Source organism: Austrofundulus limnaeus, unplaced genomic scaffold, assembly GCF_001266775.1.
Source record: "Austrofundulus limnaeus strain Quisiro unplaced genomic scaffold, Austrofundulus_limnaeus-1.0 Scaffold33, whole genome shotgun sequence".
In the NCBI taxonomy this organism is placed as follows: Eukaryota; Metazoa; Chordata; class Actinopteri; order Cyprinodontiformes; family Rivulidae; genus Austrofundulus; species Austrofundulus limnaeus.
This window is the reverse complement of record NW_013952435.1, coordinates 1101338-1115648: the sequence shown is the minus strand read 5'-3', so window position 1 is coordinate 1115648 and position 14311 is coordinate 1101338. Positions and strand designations below refer to the sequence as shown.

General features: G+C 40.1%; 1 protein-coding gene across 1 annotated transcript in view; it reads right to left on the bottom strand.

Moving 5' to 3' along the window:
- Positions 1 to 14311, bottom strand: part of LOC106515894 (uncharacterized) — a 23837-nt gene that overhangs the window by 4026 nt on the left and 5500 nt on the right. Inside the window, exons 2-14 of the mRNA XM_014005948.1 lie at positions 12724 to 12774; positions 10020 to 10120; positions 9584 to 9713; positions 9456 to 9505; positions 9201 to 9306; positions 7306 to 7464; positions 7124 to 7232; positions 6661 to 6722; positions 5809 to 5934; positions 5642 to 5730; positions 5424 to 5579; positions 5167 to 5348; positions 4968 to 5097 (exon numbers count right to left, since the gene is read on the bottom strand). Of these exons, the coding sequence (XP_013861402.1) occupies positions 4968 to 5097; positions 5167 to 5348; positions 5424 to 5579; positions 5642 to 5730; positions 5809 to 5934; positions 6661 to 6722; positions 7124 to 7232; positions 7306 to 7464; positions 9201 to 9306; positions 9456 to 9505; positions 9584 to 9713; positions 10020 to 10120; positions 12724 to 12774 (1451 nt within the window). The remainder of the gene's footprint in view (positions 1 to 4967; positions 5098 to 5166; positions 5349 to 5423; positions 5580 to 5641; positions 5731 to 5808; positions 5935 to 6660; positions 6723 to 7123; positions 7233 to 7305; positions 7465 to 9200; positions 9307 to 9455; positions 9506 to 9583; positions 9714 to 10019; positions 10121 to 12723; positions 12775 to 14311) is intronic.

Sequence of the window (14311 nt, the reverse complement as noted above, 5' to 3'; positions counted from 1 at the left end):
GTATTATTGTAACCAACAAAATAAATTAAGTCATATATATGGATTTAATTATGATATCAGAATGATCCAGGTGTCAAAATGTAGCTTTTAAAGACAAGAATCTGAAAATGTAATTAGGTCATTTTGACCTAATTTGACTTAATCCTCATTTTGATATGATGGGTCACGTTATAAAAATAACAATTCATTGACTTTTATTTTCTGTCTCATCACCTAAATAAGAGTAGGGCTGTCTATTGGCAAGAATTTGGTGATACGATACATATCATGACAGAGGGGTCACGATACGATATATCCCGATATATTGCGATTTTTTTTTGTCCAAAAATTCTATTAAATAAAAACCTCTTACAGGGGAAAAAATGAAAAACCAAAGTTCATTGTCTCAGAAAATTCTAATATTACACAGACATACTTTTGATACATTTAGCTGTGTTCTGCTTTGTATGTGTTTTTTTTTATTTGTTTCATATTTCATATTTCATCCGTTATTTCAATTATTAGACTAAATTTGACAATAAATAGTTTGAAAATATATATTTTTTTCAAGTTTTTAATATTAATTTACAATATGGTCACCCAACACTTAACAATAGCCTCTGCCTCAAGAGGCAGAGGAGCCAAATGGCTGGCTCACTGCTGCCAACCAGTGGTCAGAGGCTGAACTACAATATAAAAATGAACAGCTGGCAGGAAAGTTGACATTTTAAACCTTAATAAAAAAATCGATACAGGGCTTTAGAATATCGATACAGTATCAGGAAATGAAATCTCGCGATATTTCAGTGTATCGAAATTTCTTACACCCCTATAATTATGACGCTGCTCTCTGCTCAGCTCAACGCAGGGCTGGGGTAGAGTAGGCCAGGCTGAGAGCAGCGGCGCCCCCTACTGGATGAAGTCTAAACTACACTGAAATAAGGCTTAAATGGATGTTTTCAGTTAATCGAATGGAAGGAATTTTAATCTAATAAACCATTATTTGACAATTAATTGTAAGTCGATTAATTGTTTGCATCTCTATTTCAGCTTTTAACAAATGTTTTGTTACTTTTATGTGTTTGGTAGCCTTATGCTACTTTTAGTCTTTTGCTAGCCTTTTGCTACTTTTAGCGACTGTTSTGCTACTTTTAGTTTTTGCTACTTTTAGCTAGTGTTCTGCATCTTTAGGCTTTAATAACTTAATTTCWGCTTCTTCATTAAATTCCAACAAAGCCRCTCATCTCTCAGCGCTCGCAGCATTTTAGCAGACAAAAGAAAAAGGTGTAGAATTCCTTTAATGGATGCATGTCGCCTGCTGCCTTTCATATCAGATATTTAAACAAAAATCATTTTATATGAGAAATGGTGATGTTAGAACTGTTAAAAATTACAAACACAAGAACATCATCTTTTGCACACTAAGAGCTTCTTAACACACTTAAGCTTCTTTTAAAATGACTAGACATTTACAAAATGCTGTATTCAGTGTTTTTCTTAGCCGTGTAGGTATCCATTTAGTCGGAGCGAGTTTCTGGAGAAGCGTGAAGTAATTTATCCGAACACACAGTGTTTACTGAGAAAAGGATGTTTAGAGCTGACATTTGAGAGCCTGTGACCAACAAAGGAATGTGAGTGACAAAAGCCACAGAGAGAAGCGCAGAGGAGAAATGGGCCAGTGTGTAAAACTATCTCCATCTATCCTCAGAGGAGCTCACCTCTTTATTTTTTCTTTTTTTTCTTCTTTTTTAATTGTGGGTCTTTTATCACGTTGGAGGAACCCTAACGAGATGCCATGAAAGGACGCACGCGGCTCCGGCTTTGAACGGTGGCCCCCGTGTCACATTGCCACCCCGAGGCCACACTTTTTTAGGTGCTGAGTTTGTGGGAAAAGCAGCAGCACTAATGTTTATCATATGACCTAATCAGAGTTAACACGCAGGTCAGAGCCGAGGAGCGGTCTGGGAACTGATAGAGCCGCTGTTCAAATAAGGACCGGGCCGCCCAGTGTTTGGTCTCGCAGGCCGACCCTGAATCACAAACAAAAAGGAAATATTTCATCATCGGCGGCCTCGTGTGTCCTCTGAGGACGAGCTCCTGTTGTGAGAAACTGATATGACTCCAGTCAGATTAAAAACTGTGGCTGATCGGAGGAGTCAGATTATCTCTCATGCATCTTATGTTTTCTGATTTTCCCTGAAAGATTCCTGCTGCTTTTGATCTCAAGCAGCAGAACTTGATTTGCTTGAGTTGTTCGTCGTCATTGTTTGTTTTCTAAATTATTGAACAGAAATGACTGAAATCTCTGAAAGTAATTATTGGGTTAACTTCTGATATAAGTGATCATAGCAAACATAAAATTAACTATAACCTGGTCAGTTTTATAATTACTGGGTTAAAGTTTGGTRTGGTAGCAGCTGATCGAATCCCAAACAGTGCTAACTGAAAATCTTTGCCATTAGTAAATAAAATCAACTCTAATTTTAAGATGAATATCTCATGACTCACTGCTCAGATTGTAACAAAACTCTCAGGAAGTAATAATCAGGTTGGTTTACAACTAGTTCACTATTGGACTCAACCTATATGAAGATGGCCGCCACTGCCAGATGTGTTTAAAACCATGTTGGGACTCAGAAAACTGGAAGGAAGATAAGAAAATAAACATAAATAAAGAAATAAAATCTGAGAAATGTTTTAAATCATCATTAAATCAAATCTGTTTTTCAATCATTAAAAAATGTAATTTATAATATATTTGTTATTTCAGAGTTTTAGAGAAGTTTGATTTATTTTGTTCTATTCTTTTGTTGTTAAAGTTTTCAGTAAAAATATAATAATGTTTAAAACTCATTAGTTATTAAAATTATTCTGTTAAACAAATGTAATAAATATGTAAATGCAAATCATCGTCACACTAGTGAGATCATTTTTTTCGTACCTTATTCGACACATATCTAATTACGCATTTTTTTTGCTATTTCAACTATTTATATATCAAAATGTTCAGCTTCTTCAAGACATTCCAGCTGACTTTTGCTACATCAGCAATTTATACTTTTTGACATATCTGTTTGTTTCTGACATAAATCTGGACTGTACTTTTTACTTTATGTTCTAGTTCTGCTTTTTTAACTCCTTTATACTAATTTCAGCTTCTATTTTAACCATTTTAGCTTTTTCATTTTTTAGCTAGCTTATCATTCTTCTGCTAATTGTGCTGCTTTGTTATTTTAAGCTTTTTATGCTTCTTTCAGCTCCTTTCTGCTAATTTCAGCACTTTTTAAAAGCTTTTTCAGCTGAATTCGCCTTTTTGTGAGCTTTCTTTTTCTTTGTGCTAATTCCAGTTATTCCAGCTACTTTTCTAGGATAGTTTCAGATTTTTAAAAAATATCAGCAGAAATCTTTCGGCATGAAGCATTCACACTGCTTTTTCACAGGAAATGCTAATTCTCTACTTACTGAAAAGTGAATAAAAGTTTCTTTACTCATTTTTGCAGTATTGTGCATTTGCAGAGTGGGGCAGAAAGTATTGCTCTTTTGGGGGCCGAGGCATGGAAGGTTTAAAACTCATAAATGTCTGTTTATGTGCCTGTTTGATGTTGATCTGATGGGGTAGTTGCAGAGCATCATCCCTAACACCTTGTTTGAGGACAACTCAGTGCTCAACACCTTTGCTTAAAACGTTGGCATTAACAGTTCACCTGTTTGTCAGCAAAATATCTCATGGATGTAGGACGTTTGTAACTGAATAACCAATTACAAGATGGCCGCCACAGCTAATCTAATTTTATAAATATTGAGCTAAAATCTTCTGTGGAAGYAGCCCAGCATCTTCAAAGAATGCTCGAATTTTAATTTCACGTGAATTTCCAAGAAGCACCCCGTGTCTGGCCCAGGTAGGCCAGGATTTGTTCCTAACTTCAGGGTAAACAAGCAGAATATGAAGAGAAAACGTCTCTCTGGCGTGCATCCAAAACCGAAGACATTGGGGGGGGGGATGCATATTAGACCCTCGTCAAGGGCTTCGGCTGCGTTTCCGCTGATATATCCTGTCTGGCTCGCTTGTCTAGAGAGAGATGCCTTAGCTTTGACCCCTGACCTCTAGGAGGCGGCAGCCATCGCTGCGAGGCATTCACACGCCATGTGGGGGTGGGGTGGGGGGGCAAGAGTATGCCAGGAGGCTGGATGAGGAACCGTTGGAATTTAGCGGTCGGACTCACAAGTTATTTTGGATTCCTGCGAGCTACTTGTGGTATCATCTCTGTTAAAGCCGATCATTATGTCGTGGTGGTCGACTGACTGTGATGCAGACTCCGTGTTTATCTCCCAGAGACTTCCATGTGCTGTAGTGGTAACTTTTAGGAAAAGTATATTTGGGTCTGTTTCTCCTTCCTGATATAAAAGTAACTGGCGACACAAGATAAATGTTACCTGTCAGTTCTCAGCACATCGTCTGAACAAGGCATCGGACATGAGAATGTGCTCRGCCGTATCTCATAAAATGATTTTAGTCTGAAAATCTGGTGGGAAAGCCGGCAAGAGACACGGGACACAGGCCTTTAATTAGATTAACAATTGCTGATCTGAGTAAACAAATAGTTTCACATTCTGTACAATCCTCTGTACTCGTGAAGTCTCTAATTATCTTTGAGGAAAAAGTGGCTCGATAGCATGACATCAATCTTCTAAAATACCAAGTGACTTGGCTGTTTCTGTAGCGGCAGGGGAAAAAAAGCAAAAAATAAACAAAGTGTTAGTCCATATCAAACATGCCTCTATCAGTATCTGGAGCTGTTTTGTTCCTGATATCATTTTTCTTCTGCGTGTTTTATTTTTAGAAAGGAAAACATTCTCCGTCTCAGGCCGTGCAGCTTTCCCACATGTTGGCGTAACTGTCAATCAAAAACTCCACTGCAGGCCTTTTTATCCTGATTTCTGCTCCGATGCAAACGCTCACTGAAARGTGACGATTTTATCTGCGGTACCTTCGAGCTGATTTCCTGCAAGGCGTTTTGGAGATGAGCCGCCTGACGATTGAGATGCACGATGGTGATTTCCTCCTGGAACACCTGGCAGTTTTTAGTCATCTTTTCCAAGAGTTGGACCTCCAGCTGCCTGAGTGGAAAAGACACGTRGAGTCAAAATTTGGAGATGTGAATCAGTTTGCAGAAACGTTGCACGGACTTGTTCTTGTGAGGTGTGGAAGTGTCCCTGAGAATCTGCAGGTTCTGCCTCTTCTCCTTCAGTTGGCCGTTGACCGTCTCCAGTTTCTGTTTCAGCTCAGCAGAACCGAGCCGGTGCACGTCCATGTCCATGTTCTTCAGCTCCGAGCAGAAAGCTACCAGGCCGTGGTGGAGCTCCTGAATCTTTGGAAGGCAAAATAATCAGATTCAGATGCAAATATTCACCTGGAAATCAAATTAACGAGTACATCTACGTACCCGCAGGACGACGTTTTGTAGCGAGTCCACCTGTTGGTTTAGTTCCCTGATTCTGTCTTCTTTGGCTGGTTGGTTCTCCAGGACATTTCCATCCATGTTACTTTTCTCACTGGAGGTTTTGGGACTATTTTGCGAAGCAGAACTCATTCGTTTCTCCTGCATTGTAAAATTTTGTTAATAGTTTGTTCTTATTGTTTTAAATTTACTAAGCTGTKTACCGTTTTACACATGTGGAGCTCCAGTTGTTTGTTTTCTGACGTTAGTAACGTCCCAATCTGCTGATCTGGACAAAGATCATCTGGCGAATCTTTAAATGGAAACAAAAAACGTTACGCATTTATTATTTAAAAAAATAACACGATATGATGGATATTAATTACGCCACCTTGCTTTTCTTTCAATGTGTAAAAGCTCCGATCGTCGGGCATTCCGAGCATTTTAATACACATATCCATGAGTTTTCCCACAGTTATTTCCTTCGGAGTTCTGAGATGAATGATTCGTTCTGATGCTACAAGAAAACATGGATGGGATGGTAACAAGACAGTCAGACGCCTGGGTTTTCTTCAGCTGATAAAGAGAATATTAATATTATAAGAAGCACACAGCATTAGGAGGCGAACAATTTGTTTAGTGAGATGTCTGCTGAGTCAGCATTCACACTGTTCTTTTCCTGTTCACTACTTCTCTTCGCTACTTTGAACATCTTAATAACCTTTAGCTGTTTTGACAGTATAGCTAGCATTTAGCCATGTTTAGCTTTTAGCTAGGCTTTTGGTACTTTTGGTTAACATTTTCCTGCTTTTAGGTTTAGCTATCCCTGAGCTGCTTTCTAAACTTTAGGTTAGCCTTTAGCTTTGTTTGGCTTTTAGTTTCTCTCAGCAACTATTAGCCTCTAGCTAACTGTTAGCTACCTAGAGCCTCTAGCTAGCCCTTTGTTACTTTTAGCTAACATGTTCCTGCTTTTAGTTTTTAGCTATTCTTTAACTAATTTTCAACCACTTATCTAGCCCTCATCTTTTTTGTTCTAGCTATCCTTTAGTTACGTTTAAATTTAGCTACTATTGTGCTCCCTTTATTATTTGTTTTGCTTTTTTAGATTATATWATTTTGTTTCATTTTCCAACTCGTTTTCAGCTTCATTAGCAAATTTCAGTGTTTTGCGGAATTTTATTTTATTTTTATTTTTTTGTRTTTTTAAATGTTTGAATAAATACGGGCAACTTCACTCACTCACCGTTAACTGTGATCTCTATCATGTGGGAACTCCGAGACACCACCTGGTTCTGGCTGCCGTTTCTGTGTAAAATAAAATTCAGCTTGTCTTTTGGTTTTATGGTTGTTCCTGATTGGTACTCAACTGCAGGAAGACGTTCAGAGAACAAAGAGGCTAATTAAGAAAAATGCAGTAGGACACTAATGAATGTCTTCTTCTTACAATGGCATGCTGGGACATGGGCTGGCTGTGCTGAACGTGTCAGCCTGCAGCGTTGTTTTGGGATCATCACATCTGACATTCATTGTTTAGATTTATTCTCGTGAAACCAAAGGTTTTTTTTATGAGAAATCAAGTTGTGAAATCAAGAATAGAAACTCTTGGAACTCTTGTTTGCTGACTATCCTGAAATGAACTTGATGCTTTTGCTACATGTTCCTTTACGTCTGTTTTATATCTTAGATTTAGACCATATCAGCTTTACCTGAGCTTGAAAGAACGTTGATTCCTACTCAAGCAGCTTACGTGTGGCGAGGACCTGGACTGAGTCAGGGAGGCCAAAGTAGAAGTAAATGTCTCCACGCTATTAGACTCTGGATTAAAAAAAAGAAACATCTGTAAACTATCTGCGTTTATTAACGAGTGATGTTAAACGAAGGTTGATACCGAGCAAAGAGTCGAGTGTCTGAGTCATGGTGCTGGGAGGGTGAAGCTCGTTATAAATGGCTGACAGTAACTGCTCCCTGTCCTCCACGGTGACAACATGGAGGATGTCCAAAATGTTTGCATCCACTGAGGCGATGTCACCTCCACACAGTTTAGCCTCTGTRAAGAAAAAATGGATTTGAAGTTAGTTTGGTCTAAAAATTCTGAGCCATTCAAAATCTGTTACAGAGAGTCCTGGGTTTTCCCGGGGCCTCCTACCRGTGGGAGGTGCCCGGAACACCTCTMAAGGGAGACRTCCAGGAGGCATCCTATCCAGATGAACCACCTCAACTAATTCTTTTTGATGCAGAGGAGCATCAAAAGGAGTCAGAGGCTCTGCTCCAAAGTCCTCATCCTCATCAGGCTGAGCCTGGCCATCCTACGTWTGGCCGATTKTATCCAGGATCTCATTCTTTCAATCATGATCCACGCCTCATGACCATAGTTAAAGGTTAGATAGAGGTAGATAGATCAGTAAATCGAGAACTGTGCCTTTGGACTCAGATTTTTCTTCACCACAATCGACTGAAGCATTGCCCTCATTACTGAGGACGAGACCCTAATTTGTTGATCCAACTCCCACTCCATTCTGCCGTCACTCGTGAACAAGACACCCAGATACTTAAACTCCTCCACTCACCCTCACCCTCAACCYGGTKTGGGCATTCTACCGGTTGAAAATTATGGCCTTAGATTTAAGGCTTGGGTATACCCTTGGTCGCGCTTTTTGTATTCACGCAGGGTGTGAGTGCACCCTCGCAGTGGTGGAGGTGTGATGCTTACATTGTTGTTTTTCAAAAGGACATGTGGCATTACACTTTATAACTTGTGAGATGTTTTAAATAGGAGAGCAAAACCTTGACAAGCAAACAAACTGAATGGTACGCAGCGCACGCAGCCTTCGTAGAGTTACAGAAATTTGGAAGTGCCAAGACACTGCGCTTGGCCAGCGCACAGGGGCAGGGATAGTGCAATTGCGTCACTTTTGGCGTGTGCTCCCTTGCACCGTTAAATGTATCAACTATAAACCAAGCTTTAGAGGAACTAACCTTCATCCTAGTTGCCAACTGCCACATTGYACATTGGTGKTCTTGGCCTGARGACAMCCACATCATCTGCATACAGCAAACCAGACATCCTCCTCTCAACAACTGTGCCTTGAGATCCTGATCCACCACAGACAGGCTCAGAGACCAGGGACAGCTCTGGTGGAGTCCAACYYGCACTGAGAACGACTGTGACCTTGTGCTAAGAATGCRAACACAGCTCCTGTTTGGTCATAAAGATAAGTCAATGCATAAAGATACTGGATAAGTCAATGCATCAAGGAAAAKGGTCATAAGACTTATCCAGGTCCACAAAACAGGTGTAGACTGGGGACGCAAACTCCYACGACCCTCTTAGCAACTCTGCAAGGTTAAAGATCTGGTCCAYTGTTCCACGAYCAARACGGAAGCCACACTGCTTCTCTTGAATCCGAGGYTTGACARTCGATYGGAGCCTCCCTTCCAACACCCTTGAGTAAACTTTCCAGGGGAGGCYGAGAAGTGTTGAACGATAGTTAGAACAAACTATTTGGTCTCCCTTTTTAAAAATGGGAACCACCACCCGAGTCTGCCACTCCACAGGAGTTGTCCCAGTCCTCCATGCGATGTTGAAGAGACGTGACAGCCCCACAACRTCCAGAGACTTCAGCATCTCAGGTGAATCTCCTACAACCCTGGTGCCCTTCCACCAAGGATCTTTTAGACTACCTCAGTGACCATGCTTTTAGAATCTTTCAGTAATAGACTAAAACATAAAGCAATGGTATTTTATAACTAATATYGGCGATGAGACATTTAAAGTACGTTTACCTCTGATGAAAGGCAGACATTTTTGTAGTCCGATCCTGGTAAACCACTGACAGACTCCTTCTGTGTTCAGCTCACAGAGAGATTTGGCCTCCTGCCTGTTTACATCCTGGAAGAACAAAGAAGCTGCAGACATGCTGGTTGTACAGAATTCTTCGTAAGCATGGAGCATGTTTCAAGTTAAAACTTTTTAAATACTGAAATTCTGTTGTGGTTTTGGTGTGCCACCTCAGGATTATCGGAGACAGTTTTCAGTACCTTCTCTGTGTTGTTTCCTATTTGATCCATGGATTGGGGAATATATGATGCTGCAAAAAAAAAAAAAAGGACACAACGCTTGAGTCACATCAGAGGAGCAGTTTTCCATAAATCAACACTCCACTCACCAAGTGTTATACGTCGCTGTCGACAGATCTTTTTCCTCTCCTTGCACTGATCTGCAGACCGCATCAGAGCCTGAGGAGTGGTGGGTTGAGCGGTTGTGTCTCCGAGGCTGCAGGAGCGCATTAACGGTTGCTGTAGAAAACAAAAGTTTCTGAGCATTTTTAGTCTGAATGTTTCAGTTTGTAGAACTTTTATTCAAATAYCCAACATGAGAAGAACACGTTACTGAGAAATGTTACTTTTTTTATTATTCAAGAACACTCAGACAAGTGAAGTGGTAAAGCTGGGGATTGACCCCGGAGGTCATCCACCCTCCACCTCCTGAGTGGCAGCCACCCCATTCATTTTTACAAAGATTAAAAGTGCATGTGTTAGCCATAGGGAAAGCATGTGATGTACAATCTGAGGAGATCGATGGGGTTTAGATGAGACCCATACTTTCTGGTGAGTGGATGAGTTCATTGTGGCTTCTTCAGGAARCAGGTGAAGTTCAGCCTTCAGCATCTCACAGCAACTTGTGTTTGTGTTGTCGAGGTCGTCTGAAGAAAAGCAAAGAGGACGAGTCAAAATAAAAGCCTGATATTCTTTAACAGCAGAGGTGGGTAAAGTACCCAAAAGTTGTACTCGTGTAAGAGTAAAAAGGTATTTTCTAAAGAGGCTACTTGAGCAATGAGTAACTGATCATAACACGTGATTTAATAAGTTAAAATGATGTCATCAGCCTGACAAAAAAAATAGAAAGGTGTATGCAAATTCAGCTATTTTAAAGAATAAAATTAAGAAAATTATTACAAGTAAATAACATAATTACAAATAGAAATACTTCCAACAAGAAAATTTATTTAAATTTATCTTTATGAAATACTTGCAGTCAGTATGTGTGTGTGTGTGTGGGGGGGGGCTGTTTTTGCTACATCTTTGGAACCATTTTTCAGAAAAAGTTAGTCTCGTAGGGACTGAATGTGCATTGTAGGGACCAATGCCCGGCCCCCACGGGTACTGACACTAATTTCAGGTGGGGGAATCAGTTTAGGACCACGGTGTGAATTGAGTTTAGGTTAGTTTTAGGGTCAGGTACATAACTGTGAGGTTAATTTTAGGGTAAATGATCAGAGTTAGGCTATAAAATTACCAAAAATATGAATAGAAGTCAATCCACGGTCCCCACAGGGATATAAAAACAAACCTGTGYGTATATAAAATATACACGGTATATGAACAAAAGGTCTCTTAGTGAAGTTCTTGTGTAGTTTGAAATTTTACTCAAGAGTAGCAATATAATAATAATAATAATAATAAATAATTTTAATTATATTTTTCCAAAAAGTTACTCAAGTAACTGTAAACACTTACTTCGCCTCTTTCTAACAGGATGCAWATCTTCCACCACCTTTTTACTCCAGAGCATTAAGTAAAAACCATATTATGAAGAGAAATGACAGATTTATAGCCTTTTTGGCCTCATTAGAAATGGTGAGATTTCATGAGACTTGTTAGAGCTCACACTATGTATAAAGAATGACTCTCTGCTACTATTCATCAGACTTAAACTCGATATATGTTGAAGTGATTGAGGTAGAYGTTTCAGAGTTTAAGCTCAATTTGTTGTTAGCCACCTTGAAGTGGGTTTACCACAAAATGCWATCACCACATTCAGTAAAAACTTTCTCATGAACCATTCAGTGGTCCGTGAGAATCATCATCACCCTTTTTTCCATTGATGGAAGGCAATAAAAATGGATTTTTTTGTTAGGCCAGTCCTTTTGGTATGTTTTTAGTGCATTAGCTRGTTCTGATACTGGACCGGAGTCGCTGAGCAACCAGTCAAACACAAGTTTGTCTGCTGGATATCTTGCTTTTCTAACTGTTCAGCCCACGTTCTTTCCCACAGAGAGCAGATATTTTTATATTTTTCCAGAKATTGCTTGATTATTTATTTTCTGCCAACGTACCAGGCAAGACAAATGAGGCTTAAACATCAATCCAGACCTAACATGACAGTAATAATAATAAATGTATTGGTTTAAGCCTCACTTGGAAAAGCAGGAACGTTTTATAAAAAATACATTTTTTTGCTTTAATTCCTTGAGTGCATACTTTCAGGGCCCTGCTTCTGAAAAGCAGGTTTGACATGGATGGAGCTTTAGATGAAGTCAGAATCAGATAAGACGGTGTAATTGCTTTCCATGTGTCAGCAGTGAAATCTCGTCTGGGCCCCGAGGAGGAGGGGGCAGAGAGCTTGCAGCCTCTTCATCACCTGCCTCGTGGAGTCGGGCCGACAGCTGAGCAAAGTCAGAACCGACTCCGTGCGAAGCCAACGTCTTATCGAGACGTGGCGACAGAGAAGAACGACGAKTCTCGGCTAAATGTCTTCGGCGTGTCTTTAAAACTCAAGGAAAATCTCTTCCAGTCTTGCTGCATGACTTCATTTCACCGCGATGGTCGGAGGGTGAAAAAAATCCAATCCAAACAAGAGACAGGAAATTTCATGCAGATTGAAGAACGCAGCCTTACATGGTGAAATTGTCAGTAATCATCATTCTGAGTTAGTGCCATCATAAAAGATCAAAAACACWACTGAACCTCCAGACTGGACCGGTGAACCCCGACACTGAGCATCCTGAGTTTGGTCCACAACAAAAACTTACCACAAAGAGATGCACGGGGTTAATTACAAAGCAAAGCTTTCGAGCCAGGACATTTCAGCACATTTGTGTAACAGATAGGGGAAAGCGATGCTTATCGTTTCCAGGATTATTGTTCTGCTCTGGTTAGAAAAGAAACTCAGCTATTTGAGAGAAGACCGAGGGAGGAGAGCCTGCTGAGTCACAGGAACCCAAAACCTGGGAACGGATCGAACAACCACACTTGGGGGAATATGCACACAAAGACTAAAAGGGGATTCCAACAAAGGCAGAACCCCTGCGACTCCCAGCGGAGGCGTTTGAGGCGCTGTAGTCCTGTCACATAATGACTGCAATTTCAGCTGAATGGGGAGCTGAGATCAAAACAAAAAGRTACCACATGAGCTGAACAGCTGGATGGAGCACGTGACCATCTGGTGCCATTAACCTCCCACCTTTTTCTTCTTTGACTTTTCCTAAACAGAACAAAGGGATTTGAGGACTGGTGCAAAACTTACCCACGTTGTGTTCAGTGAATGACAAAAGGCGTATTCCAGAGTTGAATCTTCCTGCGAGAGAACGAAAACAAAACAGGAACATCTGTGAGAGCCTGTCGACCGGTAAACATGGTAACCTCTGCAGGAATTAAAGATTTTTAAAGTTTAAAACTATGTTGAAAAATAAGAGGTTTAGATGAATTGGTTGCAGCAGAATTACAAGGTCTCGAGCGACTATTGCATCAAATTTTAGCTCAGGATCTTAAAAAAATTTCTTTTAAATCAAGTTGGCTTGAACAGTTGATGCTCATCCAATGATTACTTTCTTAGAGTCTCATGAAATCTGTTGTTTAGTTCATGAGATGCTCTGAGTTTGCCACTTCAAACCAGAGCAGCGGGTTCATGCTGGCTGCAAAGGAGCTCAGTCAACAGAAGAACAAGCCGTTCTCTGCAGAACTACCATTCTTTATTTTTGCAACACAAAGACAGAAACTTGTAGGAACAAGCAGGACAGTAGTTATTGTACATAAGTTGTGGTTGGTGTAAAACAAAACCAAAAGACTGAACCGAAGGGGAGAAGTGAAAACAAAGCAAGTAGAAAATTAAGCCCCGCCCCTTTCATGTAAATAAACAGGACATTGTTGTTATCAAACAATGTAAATAATTATCAGCTGCTGACTAACTTGTTGTGTGTTCCAGTTTAGATTTTCCTAAAAACTTTAGCTATAATTACTTCTTTCATGCTTAAAGTAGATGTCATGTTTTTAAATCCTTCTTTTTCCGCTTTTAAATCCTTTGGGGTCTATACAAAGTGGAACTGACCTCCTCCTTATTATAACTCCCCAAGCCCCACCTCTTTTCTGAAATGTCTCAGATTAACTCATTTTGAGGCTGTCTCTTTAAATCCAAATGAGGCACTTTTCACCCCATCCCCTCTCCAGCTCCCAGACTGATCCATTCTGGTTTGATAGAAAGGTTTCTGACTAAATAGCAATGCAGATTTTTCTTTAAAAAAGAATTAAAAGATGTCAACAAGGAAAGACTTGTCCATCCAGCCTGACATGTTGGAGCCAGAGTCTGAGCCAAATTGTAGTTAAGTCCAGACCTTATTTGGTAGTTCCATCGCAAATTCGGTAACATAATAGTTCATAAAACGTCAAAGAAAATACGAGAAATCTGTACTGGTTGAAAAATATAGAAAACTAGAAGCACTCGGCGAGTGCAAACCTCCGCCAAGACCAATTTCCCCCATCCTGTAATAGAATTACAAAGGGGCATACAATACTACAGTGCCACCTGCTGGACACTTTGAAACCCATGCCCCGTGAAAGCATCACAGCTTTGCCGATCTCAGTGTTAAAAGAAAAAAATTCCTGTATCCGCATCGTGATCCAGAACATCACTAAAATTTAAAGGTGTGTTACGTGAGCCAGTACACACATGTGGTAAAAATGTCATGACAATCCGTCCACAAGTTTTTTGAGTAATATTGCCCACAGACAGAACGACAGAATGGCAGACATACAGTGGTTTGCAAAAGTATTCATACCCCTTGAACTTTTCCATATTTTGTCACATTACAACCACAAACATAAATATATTTCACTGG